Source organism: Hypanus sabinus, chromosome 4, assembly GCF_030144855.1.
Source record: "Hypanus sabinus isolate sHypSab1 chromosome 4, sHypSab1.hap1, whole genome shotgun sequence".
Taxonomy (NCBI): domain Eukaryota; kingdom Metazoa; phylum Chordata; class Chondrichthyes; order Myliobatiformes; family Dasyatidae; genus Hypanus; species Hypanus sabinus.
The window spans coordinates 187,537,981-187,560,711 of NC_082709.1; the positions used below are offsets into that span (position 1 = coordinate 187,537,981).

The following is a 22,731-nucleotide window of genomic DNA, read 5'->3' on the forward strand; positions in this document are numbered from 1 at the left end:
ACTTGAACTTGAAAATGTTTGGTGTGATAGAGTGGAGACATACCTTCAAACCCACAAAGCTATCAGATCACTAGAACTGGTGCAACAGGAAGGCAGCATCTGAAACAAGCCCTCTTCTCGTTGCTACCATCAGGGTGGAGGCACACACACAACGATTCAGGAACAACTTAAAGCCTAAGCCATTCTGAGCAGTCCGTGAACACACAGTATTTTTAGTAATACAGATACAGAAGGGGAGATACTTCAAAGAAACCTGAAAAGTAACTTCTTTTCACATGGGGGCAGTAAGTATCTGGAAAGTGGGTCCAATTACAACATTTAAGAGGCATTTGTAGATAGAGTACATTGAAGGCAAAGGTTTGGAGGGCTATGGTCTGATTGTAGGCATCTGGGACTAGCAAAGAGGATGCTGTGGTCAGCATGGACAAGTTGGGCCAAAGGGCCTGTTTCTGTGTTGTATTACTCTAGGAATCTCTGACTTTGTTTAGTTTTGTAATTCCACTTATTCTACTTTTTAACTATGTTTGCCTTTCCTGGTAACCTCCCCAAAAAAGTCAGAAACAGAAAGGGAATAATCACTCTGTTTGGAGTATTCAATAGACACCTTGCCCCCACCCCTCAAGTAGCAACAGAGACACTGAGGAACAGATTCAGAGGCAGATTTTGGAATGCTGCAAAAATAACTGGGTTACTGTGATGAACTACATATACCTGTCTGGACACGCCCCCCCCCCCCCCCCCCTGCTGACTGCTCCTGTGGCTCCTCCCACGGACCGTGGCTCCTCCCACGGACCCCGGTATAAAGGCGATTGGGGACACCACCCGGCCTCAGTCTCCAGGATGCAGTGTGGCGGTCAAGTGCTGCTTGTTCTTTCTTCCAGCCAATAAAAGCCTATATCTCGCCTCACGTCTCTGAGAGTTATGGATGGTGCATCAGTTACTTTCCTAACATTGATTGGTACCCCATAGTGTAAAGGGTTTAGATGGGGCACTTTGTTAGGTGTCTTCAGGAAGGATTCCAGACACAGTCTTCAGAGAGGCAAATAGAGGAGAGACCAGATTTGATCTGTCCCGCTTGGTGGCGCAATAATGTCAGCACCGGACTCCAGAGCAAAGGTTCCCGAGTTCGAATCCAAGTTGGGTTGAGCGTCAAGCTAGCAACTCAGCCTTGTAAAAACATGAATAGCTTGCTACAGAAACACCATCATGTGGTGCCCCGATAATACTGCTGAGTTAAGGGCTACTCTTCTTCTTCTTCCAGACTGGATCTGGTGCTGAGCAATAAACCTGGTTAGAGGTCAGATCTCTCAGTGGATAAGCATTTTGGGGACAGTGGCCGTAACTCACTAACCTTTACCATAGCCTTGGAAAGAGATAGGAGTAAATGATATAGAGTCATAGAGAAGTATGCCACAGAAACAGGACCTTTGGCCCATCTAGTTCATGCCAAAACCACTTAAACTTCTTACTCCCAAAGACCTGCACCAGTACCATAGCCTTCCATACCCCTATCGTCCATGTAGCTATCCAAGCTTCCCTTAAATGTTAAAATAGAGCTTGCATGTACCATTTGTGCTGGCAGCTCATTCTACACTCTCATGACCCTCTGAGGGAAGAGGTTTCCCCACATGTTCCCTTTAAATGTCTCACCTTTCACCTTTAACCCATGACCTCTAGTTGTAGTCAACTCAGAGGAAAAAGTCTGCTTGCATTTACCCTATCTATGCCCCTCATAATTTTGTATACCTCCTTCAAATCTCTTGTCAGTCTTCTATGTTCCAAAGAATATAGTTCTAACTTATTCAATCTTCCCTTCTGTAATCCCCTGGTGGAGAATTTTTACTGCTATGTTCTACTTATTTCATTTTAGCAGTTCTGTAAAAGCAGTGTGTTCTACTTTTAGAATGTTTGGTTTCGTCTAGAAATAAGGAGCTATGATGTTCAACTTAGGAATGTTGTATCAGCCAATCGGGAGTAAGTCTGAGAGAGTGGGGTGGAGAGAGATTTGTGATGGACGTTGTGGTTTGCGGGTTTTTTGGCAGGAGCTGCAGAGAGGAGAGGGTGGTAGATGGTTGAGTAAGCTGTGGGAAGGAGCGTCCATTTTGCACATAGTGCATTGTGCAGACGTGACCAGGTGACTGTTGAATATAATTGCTTATTGTTGGAGTGTACTTATGTATTTACCCTGGCAATGCTAAAATAGCTGCCTGTGCCTTTAAGAGAAAATGGTGATGTTATTATGCACGTGTGGAGTAGAAAGAAGAGTTGCAAGGTTCTCGAAAGGAAGTCAAATGCTAGTTTTATGGTGATGAAAGAAAATATGAACATAAGAAATAGGAGCAGGAGTTGGCCATCCAGCTTGTCAAGCCTGCTCCAGCATTCAATAAGATCATGGCTGATTTGTCCATGGACTCAACTCCACCTGCCTGCCTTTTCCCCATAACCCTTAATTGCCCTACTATGCAAAATCTATCCAACCTTGACTTAAATATATCTACTGAGGTAGCCTCCACCGCCTCTTTGGGCAGAGAATTCCACAGATTAACCACTCTCTAGGAAAAGCAGTTTCTCCTCTTCTCCGTCCTAAATCTATTCCCCTGAATCTTGAGGCTATGTCCCTAGGTCTGGTCTCACCTACCAGTGGAAACAATTTTCCTGCCTCAATCATCTATCACTTTCATAATTTTATGTTTCTTTACGATCTCCATATAATAAGATCACCTCATTATAAGGTGAATAATATTTGATAATATCCATGTAAATTTGTTTATACTTAGAAACATAGAAAACCTACAGCACAATACAAGCCCTTCGGCCATCAATGTTGTACTGAACATGTACTTACTTTGGAAATTACCTAGAGTTACCCACAGCCCTCTATTTTTCTAAGCTCCATGTACCTATCCAGGAGTCTCTTAAAAGACCCTATTGTATCTGCCTCCACCACCATTGCCCGAAGTCCATTCCATGCACTCACCACTCTCTGCGTAAAATACTTACCCCTGACATCTCCTCGGTACTTACTTCCAAGCACCTTAAAACTGTGCCCTCGCATGCTAGCCATTTTAGCCCTGGGAAAAAGCCTCTGACTATCCACACCATCAATGCCTCTCATCATCTTATATACTTCTGTCAGGTCACCTCTCATCCTCCGGCACTCCAAGGAGACAAGGCCAAATTCACTCAACCTATTCTAATGAGGCATACTCCCCAATCCTGGGCAACATCTTTGTAAATCTCCTCTGCACCCCTTCTATAGTTTACTTGTTTGTAAATCTTGAATATCAGTAACTTGACATGTTTTACACGTTGGTGCTTTAAATTTTCGTGAGTAAAGTTATCAGCGCTGGATAGTGTGGTTATGCAAAGTTTCTTATCATCCTGGTAGGTTAGTCTTTTGTAATTTAAACTCCTAGGCGATATATTGTAAAAGTTTATTTATCTTCCTTTATTGTTTCATGACCGAATGTTAATATAACAGAGTACAGTAATGAGAATGTGTTCATCTCTGTTCACGTAGCGTGAGCCAGGTGAATTCGTTTCAGGGTCCAGCCTGTATGTGTTTGGAAGTTAAGTATGTGAGTGTCAAAGTGAGTATATCCCTTAGTTAAGATTAGATGTATTTATTCATATTTTTGATGTTGTGTATGAGGAGGGTTGGTGGGATTCTAATGTTGTTCGTATTTTATTTAGAATTGCCACTGCCGTATTTATATTTATATTTATATTTTGGTTTATTTATTTTCATACTGCATATGTGTTTTTATAATTATTTCAATACCCTCTTTCTGCATTAAAACATCTAAAACAGATAAAGGAATTAAAGCCCTGAATGTGTATTTGTTGTCATGTGTGTGTAGCTTTCCTCAGGCTACAAAACAGATGAATGGCACAAGGAGAAAAGGCCAATGCTCGTGCTGAGAGCTGAGTGCCAGTTGGGAACATGGCGTGTGTTTCCATGCAGACTGTGGGCCCAGCACGTGTGGGAAAAGACAACTTCAACATGAGCTCCAACTTTATCTGCACATTTGGACCATGTTAGCTGTAATGGGCTCTTTTATTTTTTTTTTACTTTTCTTTTCCTACAAACTGTTCTATAAATCTGAAATTAGTAAATTTACTTTCTTTATAATTTAATGCAGGATACGATCTGTTATTTCTTGCTGACTGAAATATGTGTCTGGGCAGTATTTACACAGCATTCACTCAAATCGAGGTTTCTTTAATCAGAACGTCACGATGTTCCTGTTTGGTTGAACCCCAAATCATACCAGCCCTAGATGTGTCTTGTTTATGAAAGGTGGCCTTCTCACCGTTGAGTCCCATGGCTGTTAGTGTGGCAGGCAACGAGCCAGGTTTCCTTATGAGTCCACTGGGGTGGGGGGGGGGGGGCTCGAGTCCCGGCAATTTCTGCACTTGCCTCCCACAGGATCCAAGGGAATACCTAGTCAGGCCCTGGAGATTTATCCACCCAATATGCTTCAGTGCAGCAAACACCTCCCCTGTAATCTGTACAGGGTACGTGAAGTTGATGCACCTTTGCCTTACTCCTCTAGATACTGTGTCCATCTCCTCAGTAAATACAGATGGAGACCTCAGATCCTCCAGAGCCAGCAATATCCTTGTTCATTTTCTCTGCACTCTTTCAACCTTGTTTACATCTTTCCTGCAGATAGATGACCAAAACTGCACACAATATTCCAAATTAGGCCTCACAAACATCTTATACAACTTCAACATAACATCTCATCTCCTGGACTTAATACTTACATTTATGGAAGTTTCTTTATGACCCTATCTACCTGTGAAGCCACTTTCGATTATTTATGGACCTGTATTCCCAGATCCCTCTGTTCTACCGCACTCTCCTCAGTGCCTGCTCATTCACTTTTTAAGACCTCTCTGGCTGGTCCTACTAAAGTGCAATACCTCACACTTGTCTACATTAAACTCCATCTGCCATTTTTCAGCCCATTTTTCCAGATGGTTCAGATCCCTCTGCAAGCCATGATGGCCTTCCTCACTGTCCACTATACCCCCAATCTTGGTGTCATCTGCAAATTTGCCGATCCAGTTAACCGCATTATCATCCAGCTCTTTGATACAGATGACAAACAACAAAGGACCCAACAACAATCCCTGTGGCACTCCAAGAGTCACAGGCCTCCAGTCCGAGACATAACCCTCTACTACCACTCCCACAAAGCCACTGCCTAATCTCGTTTACTACCTCATCCTGAATGTCAAACTGAATCTCCATGACCAGACTCCCATGGGGGACCTTGTCAACTGCCTTACTAAAGTCCACCTAGACAGCATCTACTGCTTTACCTGCATCCACTTTCCTGGTAACTTCCTCAAAAAAACCCTATAAGATTGATTAGACATGACCTACCATGCACGAAGCCATGCTGACTATCCTTAATGTCCATGTCTATCAAAATACTTAAATAACCAGTCCCATAGAGTACTTTCCAATAACTTTCCCACACCTGAATTCAGATTCACCGGCCTATAATTTCCTGGTTTAAAATTAGAATCTTTTTTAAACAGCAGAACAACATTGGCTATTCTCCAATCCTCTGGTGCCTCCCCTGTCACTAAGGATGATATAAGTTTCTCTGCTTGGGCCCCAGAACTTGCCTCCCACAGGGTCCAAGGGAACATCTTGTCAGGCCCTGGAGATTTACCACCCTGATTTGCTTACGGACCTCCAGTTTGCTCCTCCTGTTGTGGCTATATTAGTTATTGATTGGACCACATTTTGAATGTTGTGAACAATTTTGGGCCCTGTATGTAAGAAAGGATGTGCTGAGATTGGAGAGGGTCCAGAGGAGATACACAAGGTACCAGGACGAGGAGAGTTTGATGTCTTTAGCCCTATGTTCACTGGAGTTTAGAAGGATGAGGGGAAAAGCTCATTGGATCTTATTGAAATCTTAAACTTCGGGTTACTAAGGATGAGCAACATTTTACTGACAATTTTCAAAGGATCACCACAAACAATGAAGAGGCGAGCAAGGGGGAGTCGGAGTTGAGTGTGTGAGCAAGAGCGAGGCATATTTGAGGAGAAGTGGTCAGAGTGAGATCAAGGCATGTTCGAGATCGAGTCAGGGCGTGTGAAGTGGAGAAAAGTTTTAGAGCCTATACATCTAAACCAAGAGCAAGGTTTGATTGATCTAAGCACTGAGCCAATTTGGAACCTGGGTCGTTGAGTGAAAAACAACCCAATGTTTGGATGATTTAAATGCCAGGCTGAATGGATTGAAAAAGGCAGAGTGTCGGGACCAGAGGCAAGGGTTGGTCCGGCTCTCCTCACTGTTCCACATTTTCTCCACCCTTCATTTCACTAAGGCTGAGTCTATGAGCCTGCAATATGTATCCACGGGCTCCACAACATTGCTCCGCTGTGTGATGAACTGAGCCAAGGCTGTTGGCCTGCTTCAACTGCTCAGGGCTTCGTGTCTATGGACTCATTTTTGTTCTGAGTACTGTTGCTTGCTTTTATTTTTCGCAGGATTTGTGATATCTTTTCACTCTGTACATTGGGTGTTTGTTGTTTTTTTTATGGGTTGTTTTGGGTTTCTTGTTTTGTGACTGCCTGTAAGGAGATGAATCTCAAAGTTGTATACATACTTAGATAATAAACGTATCTGGAACTTTGACCTTGGATTCCGGGAGGCCTTTATAGAGTGGAGAGATGTTTCAATTAGCTGGGGAGTCTAGGACCAGAAGACATAGCCTCAGTATAAAGTACATCCCTTTAGAACAAAGGTGAGGGAGGTAGGTCAGCCGGAAGGTGGTAAATCTGTGGGATTCATTGCCATGAACATCTGTACCAGCCAAGTTGTTGGGTATATTTAAAGCAGAGGTTGATAGATTCTTGATTGGTAAGGAGGTTCAGGATTATGGGCAGAAGGTGGGAAAACAGGGTTGAAAAAGAATCAGGCATGATGGAATGGCAGAGTAGAATCAATGGGCTGAATGGCCCAATTCTACTTGTATGTCTTCCAAACTTTTGGAAAGGGGAATGAAAGATTGATGGAGCTGCAGGTGGAAGAATAAAGAGCTTTTCAAAAAAATGTTTGGAACTTTTTAATTGTCGTTTTAAAAAAACACAGTATTAAACAACCTTTAAAGAAAGCAGAAAATTTAATGTATAAGAACACAGCACAAGACACACCTCGGAACAGTAAATTCCACAAAACAGATTGTCAGGGCTTAAGTAGAGGCTGCGGTGGTTACAGAGACATGGCAAAAACTGAGAACGATTTTACAAGCCACATGTGTTCTTCCTCCTTAACAATTGTCATAGTCACTCAGTTCTCCATAGACAACCGACAATTTCAGCACTCAGCTTTAGGTAGATGACTGGGTTCGAGGCATATAAACTGTGCTGGTGTGGGAGAGGCTGGGATATTCAATTGCTCTCTTCATACACCAAATACTGTTTGTTGACAGTCCTAAGGGCTGGATCAGTGCACAACACAGTTATGGTATGGAGAAGCATTGGACACACTGCTGCCGGTTGGGAGCTGGAGGCCTGGTGAAGAGAGGAGTCAGCCTTCAGGACACTGAAACCTCACTCAGTACACATCCCTCATTCACTGCAGGGGAAAGTGAGCATCCTTGGAAAAATTCAAGCAGTGAGAATCAGAGATTCTGCAGATTCTAGATTCTAGCAACATGCCAAATGTTGGAGGAACTCCGCAGGTCAGGCAGCATTTACGGAGGGGAGTAAACAGCCGATGGTTCAGGCTGAGAACCCGAGGACTGCTTTTTCACTTCCATAGGTGCTGGGTCCCTCCAGCATTTTGTGTGTGTTGCTGAAGCAGAGAGAATCACTAAGATTCCCAGCTGAACGGAGACCTGTGGGTGGAGCCATGATATGATGGCCGGCGGGGGGAGGAGGGTGGGAGAGAGGGGGAAACAGAGGGGGGGACAGAGGGAGGGAGGGAGAGAGGGGAGAGAAAGAGTGAGAAGAGAGAGAGAGATTTCACCCCCCCCCCTTCTCTCTCTCACTTATTCACCAGTGCTCTGTTACCAGGTTTCTCTCACTTTCTTCCTTGTATGGGCTGAAGGACTGTTACCCAGGGTTGGGAGACTGAACTAAAAGGTTTGAAAACACCAATGTGTATAGAGTGGGCACAGAGAGCACAGCTATTTTCAAAAGCGGAGGTGCCCAGGATGTGCAGCAGAAGTCAGCTAATGAACGGCAGAACAGTGGGGACAATTGATGGATGCAAGTTGGCAAAATTCCATATCCAGCTTTTGCTGAAGGGTGGTTAGACTCTTCAAACCAAATGGCTGATGCTCTTCCAAAGCAAAGTCCGCCAACACCACATACAAAACTCCTGACAAATCTGCCCGGCCTTCCCTCAGCACCAGCTGCCACCCCACTCATTTCTTCAGCAAGCCAGCCATGAGGTCGATGGGCACCGGGAAGAAGATGGTGGAGTTGTTTTCTGATGCCACCTCAGCCAGGGTCTGGAAGTAGCGGAGCTGCAAGGCTACAGGGTTCATTGACATTACGGTGGCAGCATCCTTGAGGGAGTGGGAGGCCTTCACCTCTCCCTCAGCTGCAATTACCTGAGGGAATACATGGACACATTAACAACAAGACAGTCTGCCATGGCTGGCCCCAAGTCCGGCTGTGAAAGGAGAATGGTTGGACACGGGACTAGCAACCCCATCCCGTAAAAACCCAGAGGTAGAAAAATGCCAACAGAAGCTTCAAAGAGCTCATTCCTGGGAGAAGAAGGATCTTAGCCTGGAAGATGAATGAATTTGTGTGGGGAAAGTGAAAGCCACGGAGCCGATCAACCTTCTATTGGCCCAGGACAGCAGATGTCAGTGGCATACGCCCAGTAGGGGTGATGGGCTTAACAGACAATAAGACTTGGGAGCAGAATTAGACCATTTGGTCCATTGAGTCTACTCCGCCTTTCCATCATGGCTGATCCCTTTCTCCCCTCCTCAGCCCCACTCCACAGCTTTCTCCCTATAACCCTGGATGTCATGTCCAATCAAGAACCTATCAAACTCTTCCTTAAATACACCCAATGACCTGGACTCCACAGTTGCCTGTGGTATTATATTTCTCAAATTCATCCCCCCCTGCTAAAGAAATTTCTCCGCATCTCTGTTTCAAATGGACACTCCTTTATCCTGAGGCTGTGCCCTCTTGCCCTAGACCCCCAGCATGGGAAACATCCTTTCCACATCTACTCTGTCTAGGCTTTTCAACATTCGAAAGGTTTCGATGAGATCCCCTCCTCATCCTTCTAAATTCCAGCGAGTACAGACCCAGAACCATCAAAAAGTTCCTTGTATGATAACCCTTTCATTCCTGGAATCATCCTTGTGAACCTCCCCTGGATCCTCTCCGATGCCAGCACATCTCTTCTGAGACGAGGAGCCCAAAACTACTCTCAGTACTCAAGGTGAGGCCTCACCAATGCCTTATAAAGCCTCAGCATCACATCCCTGCTCCTGTATTCTAGACCTCTTGAAATGAACGCTAACATTGCATTTGCCTTCCTCACCACCAACTCAAACTGCAAGTTAACCTTTAGAGTGCTCTGCATAAAGACTCCCAAGTCCCTTTGCATCTCAGATTTTTGGATTTTCTCCCTACTTAGAAAATAGTCTGTACATTTATTTCCTCTACCAAGGTGCATGACCATGCATTTTCCAACATTATATTTCATTTGCCACTTTCTTGCCCATTCTCCTAATCTGTCAAAGTCCTTCTGCATCCTACCTGTTTCCTCAACACTACCTGTCCCTCCACCAATCTTCATATCATCTGCAAACTTGGCAAACAAGCCGCTTATTCCATCATCTAAATCATTTATTTACAGCATAAAAGAAGCGGTCCCAACAACAACCTCTGTGGAACACCACTACTCACTGGCAGCCAATCACAAAAGGATCCTTTTATTCCCACTCGCTGCTTCCTATCAATCAAATAATGCACCAACGATGCTAGTAATTTTCCTGTAATACCATGGGCTCTTAACATAGTAAGCAGCATCATGTGTGGCAGCTTGTCAAAGGCTTTTTGAAAATCTAAATATACAACATCCACTGCATCCCTTTTATCTTACCTATTTGTAATCTCCTCAAAGAATTCCAACAGATTCGTCAGGCAAGGTTTTCCCTTAAGGAAACCATGCTGACTTTGTCCTATCTTGTCCTGTGTCACCAAGTACTCCATAACATCATCCTTAACAATCAACTCCAACATCTTCCCTACCACTGAGGTCAGGCTAACAAGTCGATAATTTCCTTTCTGTTGCCTCCATCCTTTCTTAAAGAGTGGAGTGACATTTGCAATTTTCCAGTCCTCCAGAATCATGCCAGAATCCAATGATTTTTGCAAGATCATTACTAATGCCTCCACAATCTCTACTGCTACCTCTTTCAGAAGTCTACATTACTGTTTACCTGGTCCAGGTGACTTATGTACCCTTAGATCTTTCAGCTTTTTGAGCACCTTCTCCCTTGTAATAGTAACTGCACCCACTTCTCTTCCCTCACACCCTTCAATATCCAACACAATGCTAGTGTCTTCCACACTGAAGATTGATGCAAAATATTAATTTAGTTCATCTACCATCTGCCATCTCCTTGTCCCACGAAGTAATTTCTAGTGGTCCTATATCCACTCTCATTTCTCTTTTATTTTTTTGTATATGTAATCAGGTGACCGCTGTTGAATATCATTTGTTACTGTTAAAGTGCATGATTAGATAATACTAAAATGACTGCCTATGCCATTAAAAGAAAAAGGTGATGTCACTTTGCATGAGTGGAGTACAAAGAAGAGTGACTATGTTCTAAAGAGAATGATGTTCAAGTACTTTTCCCAGGATTGGTGAAGAAAGATTTTTGTGAGTCAAGTATCGGCGCTCCGGATAGCTTGGTGTATGAGGTACCGCGTTGGTGGGATTCTAATGTTGTTCGTATTGTTTTTTTACAGAATTGCCACTACTGTATTGGTCTTGTACATTTCGTTTTATTTATTTTCATCTAGCATACATAGCAAGGGTGTGGACCAAAATTAATCTGAGATTGTAACAGTAGGAACTGTGTTTTTTAATTCATTTTGCTGTTTTTCTTTTGATACCTACTTGTTGCATTAAAACATCTAAAATAGATAAAGAAATTAAAAACCCCAAAAAGTAATTGTTGCCCTGTGTGTGTATTTTCCCCAGGCTACAAGATATACATTAAAAAGCTTTTTTTTTTAAATCCACCTTGATATTATTTGCTAGCTTACTTTCATATTTCATCTTTTCCCTCCGAATGATTTTTTGGTTGCTCTCTGTAGGTTTTTAAAAGCTTCCTCATCCTCTATCATCCCACTAATTTCTGCTTTGTTCCATGCCCTCTCATTTGCTTTTACAATAGATTTGACTCCCCTTGTCAGCCATTTGAGTGTTTTTGGAATACATCTATCCTGCACTTCCACATTTTCCCCAGAAACTCAAGCCATTGCTGGTCTGCTGTCATCCCGGCCAGCATCTCCTTCCAATTTACTTTGGCCAACTCCTCTCTCATACCCTTACTCCACTGAAATACTGCTACACCAGACTTTACTCTCGCACTATCCAATTTCAAATTGAACTCAAACATATTATGATCACTTTCTGCTGAAGGTTCCTTTACCTTAAGGTCCCTCATCATCTCAAGTTCATAACATAACACTCAATCCAGAATAGCTGATCTCCAAGTGGACTCAATGACAAACTGCTTGAAAAAGCCATCTTGTAGGCGAACAAATTCACTCTCTTAAGATCCGTTACCAACCTGAATTTCCCAATCTACCTGCAATTTAAAATTTCCCATGACTATCATAACATTGCCCTTTTGATACACCCTTTTCTAATCCCTGTTGTAATCTGTGGACCCACATCCCAGCTATTGTATGGAGGCCAGCATATGACTGCCATGAGGGTTTATTTTACCCCTACAATTTCTTCACTCAACCCACAAGGATTCAGCATCTTCGGATCCTATGTCACATCTTTCTATTGATTTGATGCCATTCTTTACCAGCAGAGCCACACCACCCCCTCTGTCTACCTTCCTATCCCAACAATTCAACATGTAACCTTGGACATTCAGCTCCCAGCTACAACCATCCTTCACAATGATTCAGTGATGGCCACAACATCATACCCAACAATCTGTAAAAGTACAACAAGATCATCCACCTTATTTCTTACAGTCCATGCATTGAGATATAACACTGTGAGTACTCTATTTGTTAAGCTTTTTGATTCTGCATCTTTAAAGCACTGATATTCAACCCGCTGGCTGCAATTTTGTCCTATCATCCACCTATTCTTAACAGGCTGACTACACACTATCTTTGCTTTTTTACCATCCATCCTATCCTGAGTCCCTTCACTCCAGTTCCCATGTCCCTGCCAAATTAGTTTAAACCCTCCCCAGCAGCTCTAATAAACCTGCCCGTGAGAATATGCAACCCAGTCCTTTTGAACAGGTCATACCTCCCCCAGAAGAGATCCCAATGATCCAAGAACCTGAAGCCCTGCTCCCTGCACCAGCTTCTCAGCCACGCATTTATCTGTCAAATCATCCTGTTTCTACCTTCACTTCTTAAAGAGCTGCAGGCAGGGAAGTCAGCAGAGCAGCAATGGTGTGCATTTCTGGGAAAAATGAGGAAGGTGCAGGATATGTGTATTCCAAAAATGAAGAAATACTCAAAGGTAAAATAGTACAACCATGGCTGAGAAGGGAAGTCACATCTATGGTAAAAGCAAAAGAGAGGGCATATATCAAAGCTAAAATTAGATAGAGATTGGGAAGTTTTTAAAAATCTACAGAGAGCAACTAAAAAATCATTAGAAGGGAAAAGATGAATAATGAAAGCAAGCTAGCAAATAATATCAAAGAAGATAGTAAAAGTTTTTTCAAGTAAGTTAAAAATAAAAGAAAAATGAGAGTTGATATAGGACTGCTAGAAAATGAGGTTGGAGAAATAATAATGGGGCACAAGGAGATGGCTGATGAACTAAATAAGTATTTTGCATCAGTCTTCACTGTGGAAGACCCTAGCAGGATGCCTGATGTTGTAGTGTGTAAACGAAGAGAAGTGAGTGCAGTTACTATTACAAGAGAGAAGGTGCTCAAAAAGCTGAAAGACCTAAAAGTACATAAGTCACCTGGACCAGATGGACTGAAAGAGATAGCATTAGAGATTGTGGTGGCATTAGAAATGATCTTTCAAAAATCATTGGACTCTGGCATGGTGCCAGAGGACTGAAAAATTACAAATGTCACTCCACTCTTTAAGAAAGGAGGAAGGCAGCAGAAAGGAAATTATAGACCAGTTAGCCTAACCAGTTCCCTCAGTGGTTGGGAAGATGTCAAAGTCAATTAATAAGAATGAGGTGATGGAGTACTTGGTGACACAGAACAAGATAGTATAAAGTCAGCATGGTTTCCTTCAGGAAAAATGCTGCCTGACACACCTGTTGGAATTCTTTGAGGAGATTACAAGTAGGATAGATAAAGGAGCTGCAGTGGATGTTGTATTCGTACTTGGACTTTCAGAAGGCCTTTGACAAGGTGCCACACATGAGGCTGCTTACCAAGTTAAGAGCCCATGGAATTACAGGAAAGTGACTAAGTTGGTTAGAGCATTGACTGATGGGTAGGAGGCAGTGAGTGGGAATAAAATCTCCCATGACTATCATAACATTGCCCTCCCACACAGCTTGAATAGAGCAATGGAGCTGTATAGCAGAGAAACAGGCCCTTCTGCCCATCACATCTATGTCAACCTTTTTGCTCATATATGCTAATTCCATTTGACCACTTTAGAACCATATCAATAAGTTGATAAAGTGGTTAAGAAGGCATGTGGTGTCTTGGCCTTTTAGTCAGGGGATTGAGTTCAAGAGCCTTAAGGTAATGTTGCAGCTCTATAATATTGAAATATTATGTACACTACCGTGCAGTGATGAAATGTTTCTTTATCAGAAGCAGATAAAGAAACAGAACCAGGAGCAACAGTACATTGCATTTGATCAAGATCTTGTGCAACCATCTCCATACATCTGCATAAGCCTCGTTGTTTCACAATGTAAGAGGCAATTCGGCCCATTGAGTAAATGCTGGTTCTCAGTGGATTCCCGATAGTCTCATTTGCCCGACTAATCTCCCTGTGACTCACTCTCCTTCATGCACCCAACAACCCTGCACTCGTTCTCCTGCCATCTACACACAGACGATCTATCAACTCATACTTAGGACAGGGAGGAAACAGGAGCAGCCGGGAGAAACACGTGTGAGAGGGCAGGACTAGATTATTCTATGAGTAGGTTAAAGGGTCAGCATAACATTGTGGACCAAAAGGCCTGTACTGTGCTGTAATGTTCTATGTTCTGTGCTCTATGTTCTGAGTTCTAGTCTCACTTATTAGTGCAAACAACTTTCCTTCCTCTTTCTTATCTAACCCTTTCAATTAAGCCAGCACAGTGTCTGGTGATGAGACCCCAGGCAGACATGCCCAGTGAAGGGATTGGATAATGTGCCCAGGATTAACATATGAGGAGCGTTTGATGGCTCTGGGCTGTCATCACTGGAGTTTAGAAGAATGAGGGGGGATCTCATTGAAACCTATCGAACAGTGGAAGGCCTACATTGAGTGAACATGGAGAGAATGTTTCCTACTGTGGGGAGCACAGCTCAGAGACGAAGGACATCCCTTTAGAACAGAGATGAGGAGTAATTTCTTTAGCCAGAGGGTAGTGAATCTGTGGAATTTGTTGCCACAGACGTCTGTGGAGGCTGAGTCATTGTGTAGATTTACAGTGGAGGTTGATAGGTTCTTGATTAGTAAGGGCATCAGGGGCCATTGGGAGAAAGCAGGAGAATGGGATTGGGAGGGATAGTAATTCAGCCACGACTCATTGGGCTGAATGCCTAATTATATTCCTGTACCTTATGGTCTTATGATCTCTATAACACTCGACTTCTGGCTGATTTATGGTTCAAAGGCATTGGGGTTTCAGGAAGAGAGTCACTCACTCCAACACACACAGTCTCCCATCGGAGACCAATCATCCTGTTGCCAGTACACTCACACTAATCCTGCTCCAATGTCCTATAGTCTTATGGTCTAATGCCTGAGCACACTCACCTTTGCCCTGGCATCCCTCACAGCTTCAGCCTCTGCAGCCATCATTCTCTGCAGTCCCACCGGCAGCTTCACGTCCTTGAATTCCACACGCTCCACCTTGATGCCCCACTCCTTCGATGCTTCGAATAAGAGATCCTGAGGTAAGGGCAAAGCATTCATTTCGGGGACGGGGGAGCCATGTGTTCTCCCCAGCCATTGGCCCAAGTGACAACAGCAACGGTGAGATGTTACATTGAGAACTACACTCAATGGCCACTTTATTAGGTACACCTGTACACCTGCTCATTTATGCAAATATCTAATCAGCCAATCACGTGGCGGCAACTCAATGTACAAAAACATGCAGAGCTGGTCAAAAGGTTCAGATATTGTTCTGACCAAACATTAAAATGGAGAAGAAATGTGAACGAAGTGACTTTGACCGTGGAATGGTTGTTGGTGCCAGAAGGCGTGGTTTGGGTATCTCAGAAACTGCTGATCTCCTGGGATTTTCACACACAACAGTCTCTAGAGTTTACAGAGAATGGTGTGAGAAACAAAACATACATCCATTGAGTGGCAGTTCTGGACCTGCATTATTGGGAAAGATTGAAATAGAGTACGACTTTATTCCCTGAATCATAGGTGACTGGGGGGAGATTTGATAGAGGTACTGTTGCAAGAAAAATGTTTGTGAACCCTTTGCAATGACTTGGTTTTCTGCATTAATTACTCATAAAATGTGGTCTGATTGTCATCTAACTCACAATAATAGACAAACACAGTCTGCCTGAACTAATAACACTCAAACAATTCTACCTCTCCTCATCATTACTGAGTACACTTAAATAATCACAGTCCAGATTCAAAAAAGTATGTGAGCCTTTGGGGTAATATCTTCTACAAAAGCTATTTAGAGCCAGGTTTTGAGATTGGAGGTGTGGGCTGCAGAGATGTCCTGCCCTATAAAAAAAGACACACAAAGTCAGGTTACAACAACTCACACAAAATGCTGGTGGAACGCAGCAGGCCAGGCAGCATCTATAGGGAGAAGCACGGTCGATGTTTTGGGCCGAGACCCTTCATCAGGACTAACCAAAAGGAAAGATAGTAAGAGATTTGAAAGTAGTGGGGGGAGTGGGAAATGCAAAATGATAGGAGAAGACCGGAGGGGGTGGGATGAAGCTAAGAGCTGGAAAGGTGATTGGCAAAAGTGATACAGAGCTGGAGAAGGGAAAGGACCATGGGACAGGAGGCCTCAGGAGAAAGAAAATGGGGGGGAAGCATCAGAGGGAGATGGAGAACAGGCAAACAACTAACTATGTCAGGGATGGGGTAAGAAGGGGAGGAGGGGCATTAACGGAAGTTAGAGAAGTCAATGTTTATGCCATCAGGTTGGAGGCTACCCAGCCGGTATATAAGGTGTTGCTCCTCCAACCTGAGTTTGGATTCATATTGACAATAGAGGAGGCCATGGATAGACATATCAGAATGGGAATGGGATGTGGAATTAAAATGTGTGGCCACTGGGAGATCCTGCTTTTTCTGGCGGACCGAGCATAGGTGTTCAGCGAAACGATCTCCCAGTCTGTGTCGGGTCTCACCAATATATAAAAGGCCACACTGGGAGCACTGGACGCAGTATACCACACCAGCCAACTCACAGGTGAAGTGTCGCCTCACCTGGAAGGACTGTCTGGGGCCCTGAATAGTGGTGAGGGAGGAAGTGTAAGGGCAGGTGTAGCACTTGTTCTGTTTACAAGGATAAGTGCCAGGAGGGAGATCAGTAGGAAGGGATGGGGGGGGACGAGTGTACAAGGGAGTCGTGTAGGGGGCGATCCCTGCAAAAAGCAGTAAAAGGGGGGAGGGAAAAATGTGTTTGGTAGTGGGATCCCGTTGGAGGTGGCGGAAGTTATGGAGAATTACACGTTGGGATTATACATTAGAATTATACAAAGTCAGGTTACTGTGTTTCTCAAGAAAGATCTGTTTATGTACACCATGCCACGATCAAAACAACTTTCAGAGGAACTTAGAAGAAGAACTGTAGAGAAGCATGAAACTGGAAAAGGCTACAAAAGCATTTCTAAAGACCTGAGTGTTCATCAGTCCACAGTAAGAGAAATTGTCTTCAAATGGAGGAAATTCAGTACTGTAGCCACTCTCTCTAGGAGTGGACATCCTGCAAAGATCACAACAAGAGCACAACGTGCAATGCTGAAGGAGGTGAAAAACAACACAAAGGTAACAGCGAAAGACTTGTAGAAATCTCCAGAACTTGCTAAACTCTGTGTTCATGAGTCCACTATGAGAAAAGCATGAAACAAGAGTTGTGTTCTTGGAAGGATACCATGGAGGAAACCACTGCTCTTCAGAAAAAAAAATTGCTGCATTATACAAGTTTGCAAAGACCATCTGGATGTTTCACAACACTTCTGGGACAATATTCTGTGGATATATGAGACAAAAGTTTAACTTCATGGCAGAAACACACACTGCTTTGTTTGGAGGGAAAAGGGCACTGCACACCAACACCAAAACCCCATCCCAACAGTGAAGCATGGTGGAAGGAGCAATATGGTTCTGGGCTGCTTTGCCACCTCGGGACCTAGACAGCTTGCAATCATTGAGGGAACAATGAATTCAAAATTGTATCAAGACATTTTACAGCATAGCGGTCCGTCACCTGAAGCTTAATAGAAGTTGCATGATGCGACAAGACAATGATACAGAACACATAAGTAAATCAATAACAGAATGGTTTAAAAAGAAGAAAATTTGTGTTTTGAAATGATCAACTCTGAGTCCAGATCTTAATCCAATTGAGATGCTGTGGCATGACCTGAAAAGGGTTGTTCATGCAAGATATCCCAGAAATACTGACGAACTGAAACAGTTTTATTTGGAAGAATGTCTAAAATTCCTCCAAGATGATGTGCAGGATGATCAACAGTTACTGAAAACACTTGGTTGAAGTTATTGCTATACAAGGGAGTCACACCAGTTACTGAAAGCAAAAGTTTACATACTTTTTCCAATAAATACATGTAATATTGGAATGTTTTTCTTAATAAATAAATGAACAAATATAATTTTTTGTGTTATTTATTTAATTGGGTTCTCTTTATCTAGTTTTAGGATTTAATTGAAGATCTAATCACATTTTAAGTCAGAAATAGAGAAAATGCTAAAAGGTTCACAAACTTTCTAGCATCCCTGTATACAAAATTATAAGGGGTTTAGTTAGGGTAAATGAAAGCAGGCTTTTATACACTGAGGTTGGGTGAGATTAGAACTAGAGGTCATTGGGTTAAGGGCATAAGATGACATGTTTAAGGGGAAGATAAGATGGAACTTCTTCGCTCAGTGGAAGTGGGTTTGATTGCAATATTTAAGTTCGGATAAATACGTGGATGGGAGGGGTATGAAGGGCTATGGTCCAGGTGCAGGCCAATAGGATTAAGCAGAGTAACAGTTTGACATGGACAAGATGGGCCAAAGGGTCTGTTTCTGTGTGTGGTGTTCTATAACTCTATGACAGATGGTGTGTTATGTGTTAGTGGTATGTCAAGGGCTGAGGGTGAGGTGAATTTTCTTTGCCTGAGTTGGTAGCTCGGTGCACTTTGCTCGGAACGTACCTCCATCTGCTGCGCCATGTTCTCACGCTCGGATACAATGTCCGACAGGTTTCTGGTGCCCAGTATGTTGCGCAGGGTCGTCTGAGCTAGCAGGTGAGTAACATTTGAAACATTTTTCACTCTAGTGACTGACCTCACAGGATCGAAGATGCGATAGTAGACAATAGCATCCACAATAACTGCCACAGAGTCTTTCGACAAGACCTGCAATCAGAAACAAATCAGAATTGAATCTGAATTAGAATCACAGCCAGTTTCAGAACCAGAACAAGAATCATAATCAGGTCTTGAAGGTGTCCTCAGTGGTGGGGAGGCTAGTGCCCATGATGGAGTTTACAACCTTCTGCAGCTTTTTCCGATCCAGTGCAGTGGCCCTCCGTACCAGACTGTGGTGCAACCAGTCAGAATGGTCTCCATGGTTCTTCTGTAGAAATTTGTTAGTATCTTCGGTGACATACCGAATCTCCTCAAATTCCTAATGAAATATAGTCGCTGACATGCCTTATTTGTGATTGCATTGATACGTTGGGGCCAGCAATGAGGCTCATTTAGCAGGTCAACTGATTAATTGATAATTGAAAACTAGTGCCAAGGACAAGAACCTGCACTTAGCAGGATGTTCAACAAAGGATAAAATTGTCGGAACAAACTCTAAGTGAAGGACAATGTATGGACACCAAGTGCTGAGTGAAATGGGATAAGGATTGTGATGGCATTCCGGTTTTCCATAAAGAACTGGAGGAACTCATTGGGTCAGGCAGCAACTAAAGGATTTTTTTTAACATACAAAGTGGTGGGTGCTTGAAATACACTGCCAGCAGGGGTAGTAGAGGCAAATACACCAGGGGCATTTAACTGGTGGTACAGGCAGATACATTAGGGGCATTTAAGAAGTTCTTAGGTAGGCACATAGATGATAGAAAAATAGAGAGATATGTAAGAGGGAAGGGTTAGATTGATCTTAGAGTAGGTTAAAGGGTCAGCACCAGATTGTCAACTATAGAGGATGTACTGTGCTGTAATGTTCTGTTTAGAGTCATAGAAAAGAACAACATAGAAACAGACCCTTTGATCCTTCTAGGCTGTGCTGAACAATTTAAACTCTACAGGAACTATACCTCTCCAAATCCCTACCATCCATGTACCTGTCCAAACTTCTCTTAAGCAGTGAAATCAAGCTCTCATGGACTCTCAAAACCCTCTGGGTGGAGAAATTTTAAACTGTGCTCCAAAGTTATAAGCAATCCATCTCAGCTTTCAATTGACATCAGTCTCCTTTCGTTTCTTAGGCTCAGGCAACCATGACAATCTCAAACATCCTTGCTCGTTGGACCAACTTCACATCAATAAAACGTAGGTCACAGGCAGATCAGTCCTGTTGAAGAACCCAAGGCAAATACTGGAAACTAGAGCAGTGCCTCAATTCTGTAAAACAAAGGAGGATCACACCCCAGAGGAAATATGAGTTAATCAAGGGGGCAGGAATCTAGGTTTGCGAACGGTGGAGGTGAGAGTGTGACAAAATGAGTGTGTCGGGTGATCGCTACATATTTACGAAATGGAACAGAGGAGGGGGAATGGTGATCACTCTATGTATTCAGCACATCAATATGAATTGGTCCAACTTTAAGCAACAGGGGTCAAGGACACTCATCTCAGACCCATGAGATCTCCTCTATACAGGCAGACCAATCTCCAATAATTTGCCATTTCTTGAGAGAGGGAATCCCAGGTACCTTCTTCACCAACCCAAAACTTGTGAAGAACAGCCACCCCGTCAAGGTGATGGTACAATACTATCCATATCCTGGTCACACCAGTAAACCCTGAGCCAGGATGTAATGGGCTTCCATCACTGATATACCTTCTTCTCAATGGACGTCTGCTCTAGGATGTCTTCCAATGAGCCAATCTACATCCCTCATTCCACACCCACCCAACATATGGAGATGGTCAACCAGCATCAAATGTAAGTGAAGTCTCAGTGTCACCAACCCTAGCCACAGTGTGGCTGTATTGGGAATAAGACCTTTGCCGTCCCCTTGTGACGGGTGCTTTAGTCAGAATGGTCTGAAAAATGTACTTCGTCAAGGCTATAATACAACTGTTTGGTGTGTTCTGGAGGGACACATTAAAACAAACTTTGTAGCTGCTGGAAGATTAATAACTTGATAAGAGACACTCAGAGTTCTGGCTGAACCTTCTTGGTCTTCCAACATGCATCACGGCCTTCTATGGAATCACCAATTCCCAGAAACAGAAAAGTCTACAGAAAGTGGTGGAAACAACCCAGTCCATCCTATGCAAAGTCCTCCATAGCATACAATTATGTAGAACATTGTGACAAGAAAGCAACATCCATCATCAAAGACCCCTACCAACCAGACCATACTCTCTTCTCACTGCTGCCATTGGGAAGGAGATACAGGAGCCTAGGTCTCACACCACCACGTTCCTGGGTCCCATGCAACCAGATTCAGGAGCAGTTCTAAACTCCAGTCCTGATGAAGAGTCTTGGCCCATAACATCAACTCTTTGTTCCTTTTGATAGATGCTGCCTGACCTGCTGAGTTCCTCCAGCATTTTATGAGTATTTCTCTGGATTTACAGCATCTGCATCTCTTGTGTTCAGGAACAGTGGTTACCTTTCAATCATCAGGCTGCTGAACCAGTGTGAATAACTTCACTCACCTCAACTCTGAACTGATTCCACAACCTGTGGACTCACTTTCAAGGATTCCGCAACTCATGCTCTGAGGTTTTTTTTATTTTCATAGTTTATCTTTTGTACACTGGTTGTTTATAGTCTTCGCTTATATATATATGTAATCTTCATGAGTTCTATTGTATTTTTTCACTTTCCAGTAAATGTCTATAAGGTAGTACATGGTAACACATACATTCTTGGATAATAAGTGTAATTAGACTTTGATTTTAATGGTGTTTGTCAAGGTCCCTGACAGCAGTGTACTCAGGTCTCTGCAGAATGGGCTGTTCTGGGGTGGAGCAGAAGAGGGAAACACTGAGACAAACCTGCTCAGCTGTTGTAAGATTAACAATTTGACATGAGACATACTGAGGTGTGGCTGAACCTTCCTGGTCTTCAAGCATAAGAAAGCCCATGACCAAATCTTAGAGACTGTTTAATTCTGGTGGATAAAAATGCTGACAGGCAAGATCATAGAACATAAAATATCAAGCAGAATTAGGCCATTCAGCCCATCGGTCTGCTCTGCCATTCAATCATGGCTGAAATTCTTTTCCACCCCTTTCTCCTACCTCTCCCTGTAACCTTTATCGATCAAGAATCTTTCAATCTCCTGAATACATCCAGTGACTTGACCTCCACAGCTATCTGTGGCAACAAATTCTGCAAGATTGACCACCCTCTGGCTAAAGAAATCGTTCCTCATTTTCTGTTCTGGAGATGTCCCTATAAAGGCAAGGACTAAGCGGGAGTCTATGAGAAGCTGAAACCTCTTCTGAGCTTCAAAGGACAAGCCAATCACTCTCCCACACAACTCTTCCCACCCGTGAGGTGCTCCCCCATACACTATTAAAATTAGACCATTAGGTGACAACGGGTTGAGTCTGTGTCATACTGTTTCTGTTCTATCAATAGCCCCACACAAACTCCAATACTAAACTGCAGGAGTCAGTGACTCTCAACCACTAAAAAGGGAGACCCATCTCTGATAATTAGTGAGGAAATCCCTGGCAGATGATATATTTCACACTTATTAAATTGGTTGTTTGCATTCTGGGAGTTTACATAGTTTGCACAACACTGTCCTCCTTCCTACAGCCAATCAGAATGTGAAGAAACCCTTTGTTCAAAGCTCAAAGTAAATTCATATTCAAATTATATATATATATGTCACCATAGACAACCCTGAGATTTATTTTTTGTGGGCATTCACAGTAGAACAAAGAAAT

At 43.1% G+C, this 22,731-nt stretch overlaps 1 protein-coding gene across 2 annotated transcripts in view; it reads right to left on the reverse strand.

Annotated features, from left to right (window-relative positions):
• Positions 1 to 7,116: 7,116 nt before the first annotated feature.
• Positions 7,117 to 22,731, reverse strand: part of LOC132393577 (stomatin-like) — a 53,867-nt gene continuing 38,252 nt past the window's right edge. For both annotated transcript variants that reach the window (XM_059969014.1, XM_059969013.1), the window contains exons 6-8: positions 18,796 to 18,999; positions 15,179 to 15,313; positions 7,117 to 8,589 (exon numbers count right to left, since the gene is read on the reverse strand). In XM_059969014.1, the coding sequence (XP_059824997.1) occupies positions 8,401 to 8,589; positions 15,179 to 15,313; positions 18,796 to 18,999 (528 nt within the window). In that variant the 3' untranslated portion in view covers positions 7,117 to 8,400. The remainder of the gene's footprint in view (positions 8,590 to 15,178; positions 15,314 to 18,795; positions 19,000 to 22,731) is intronic.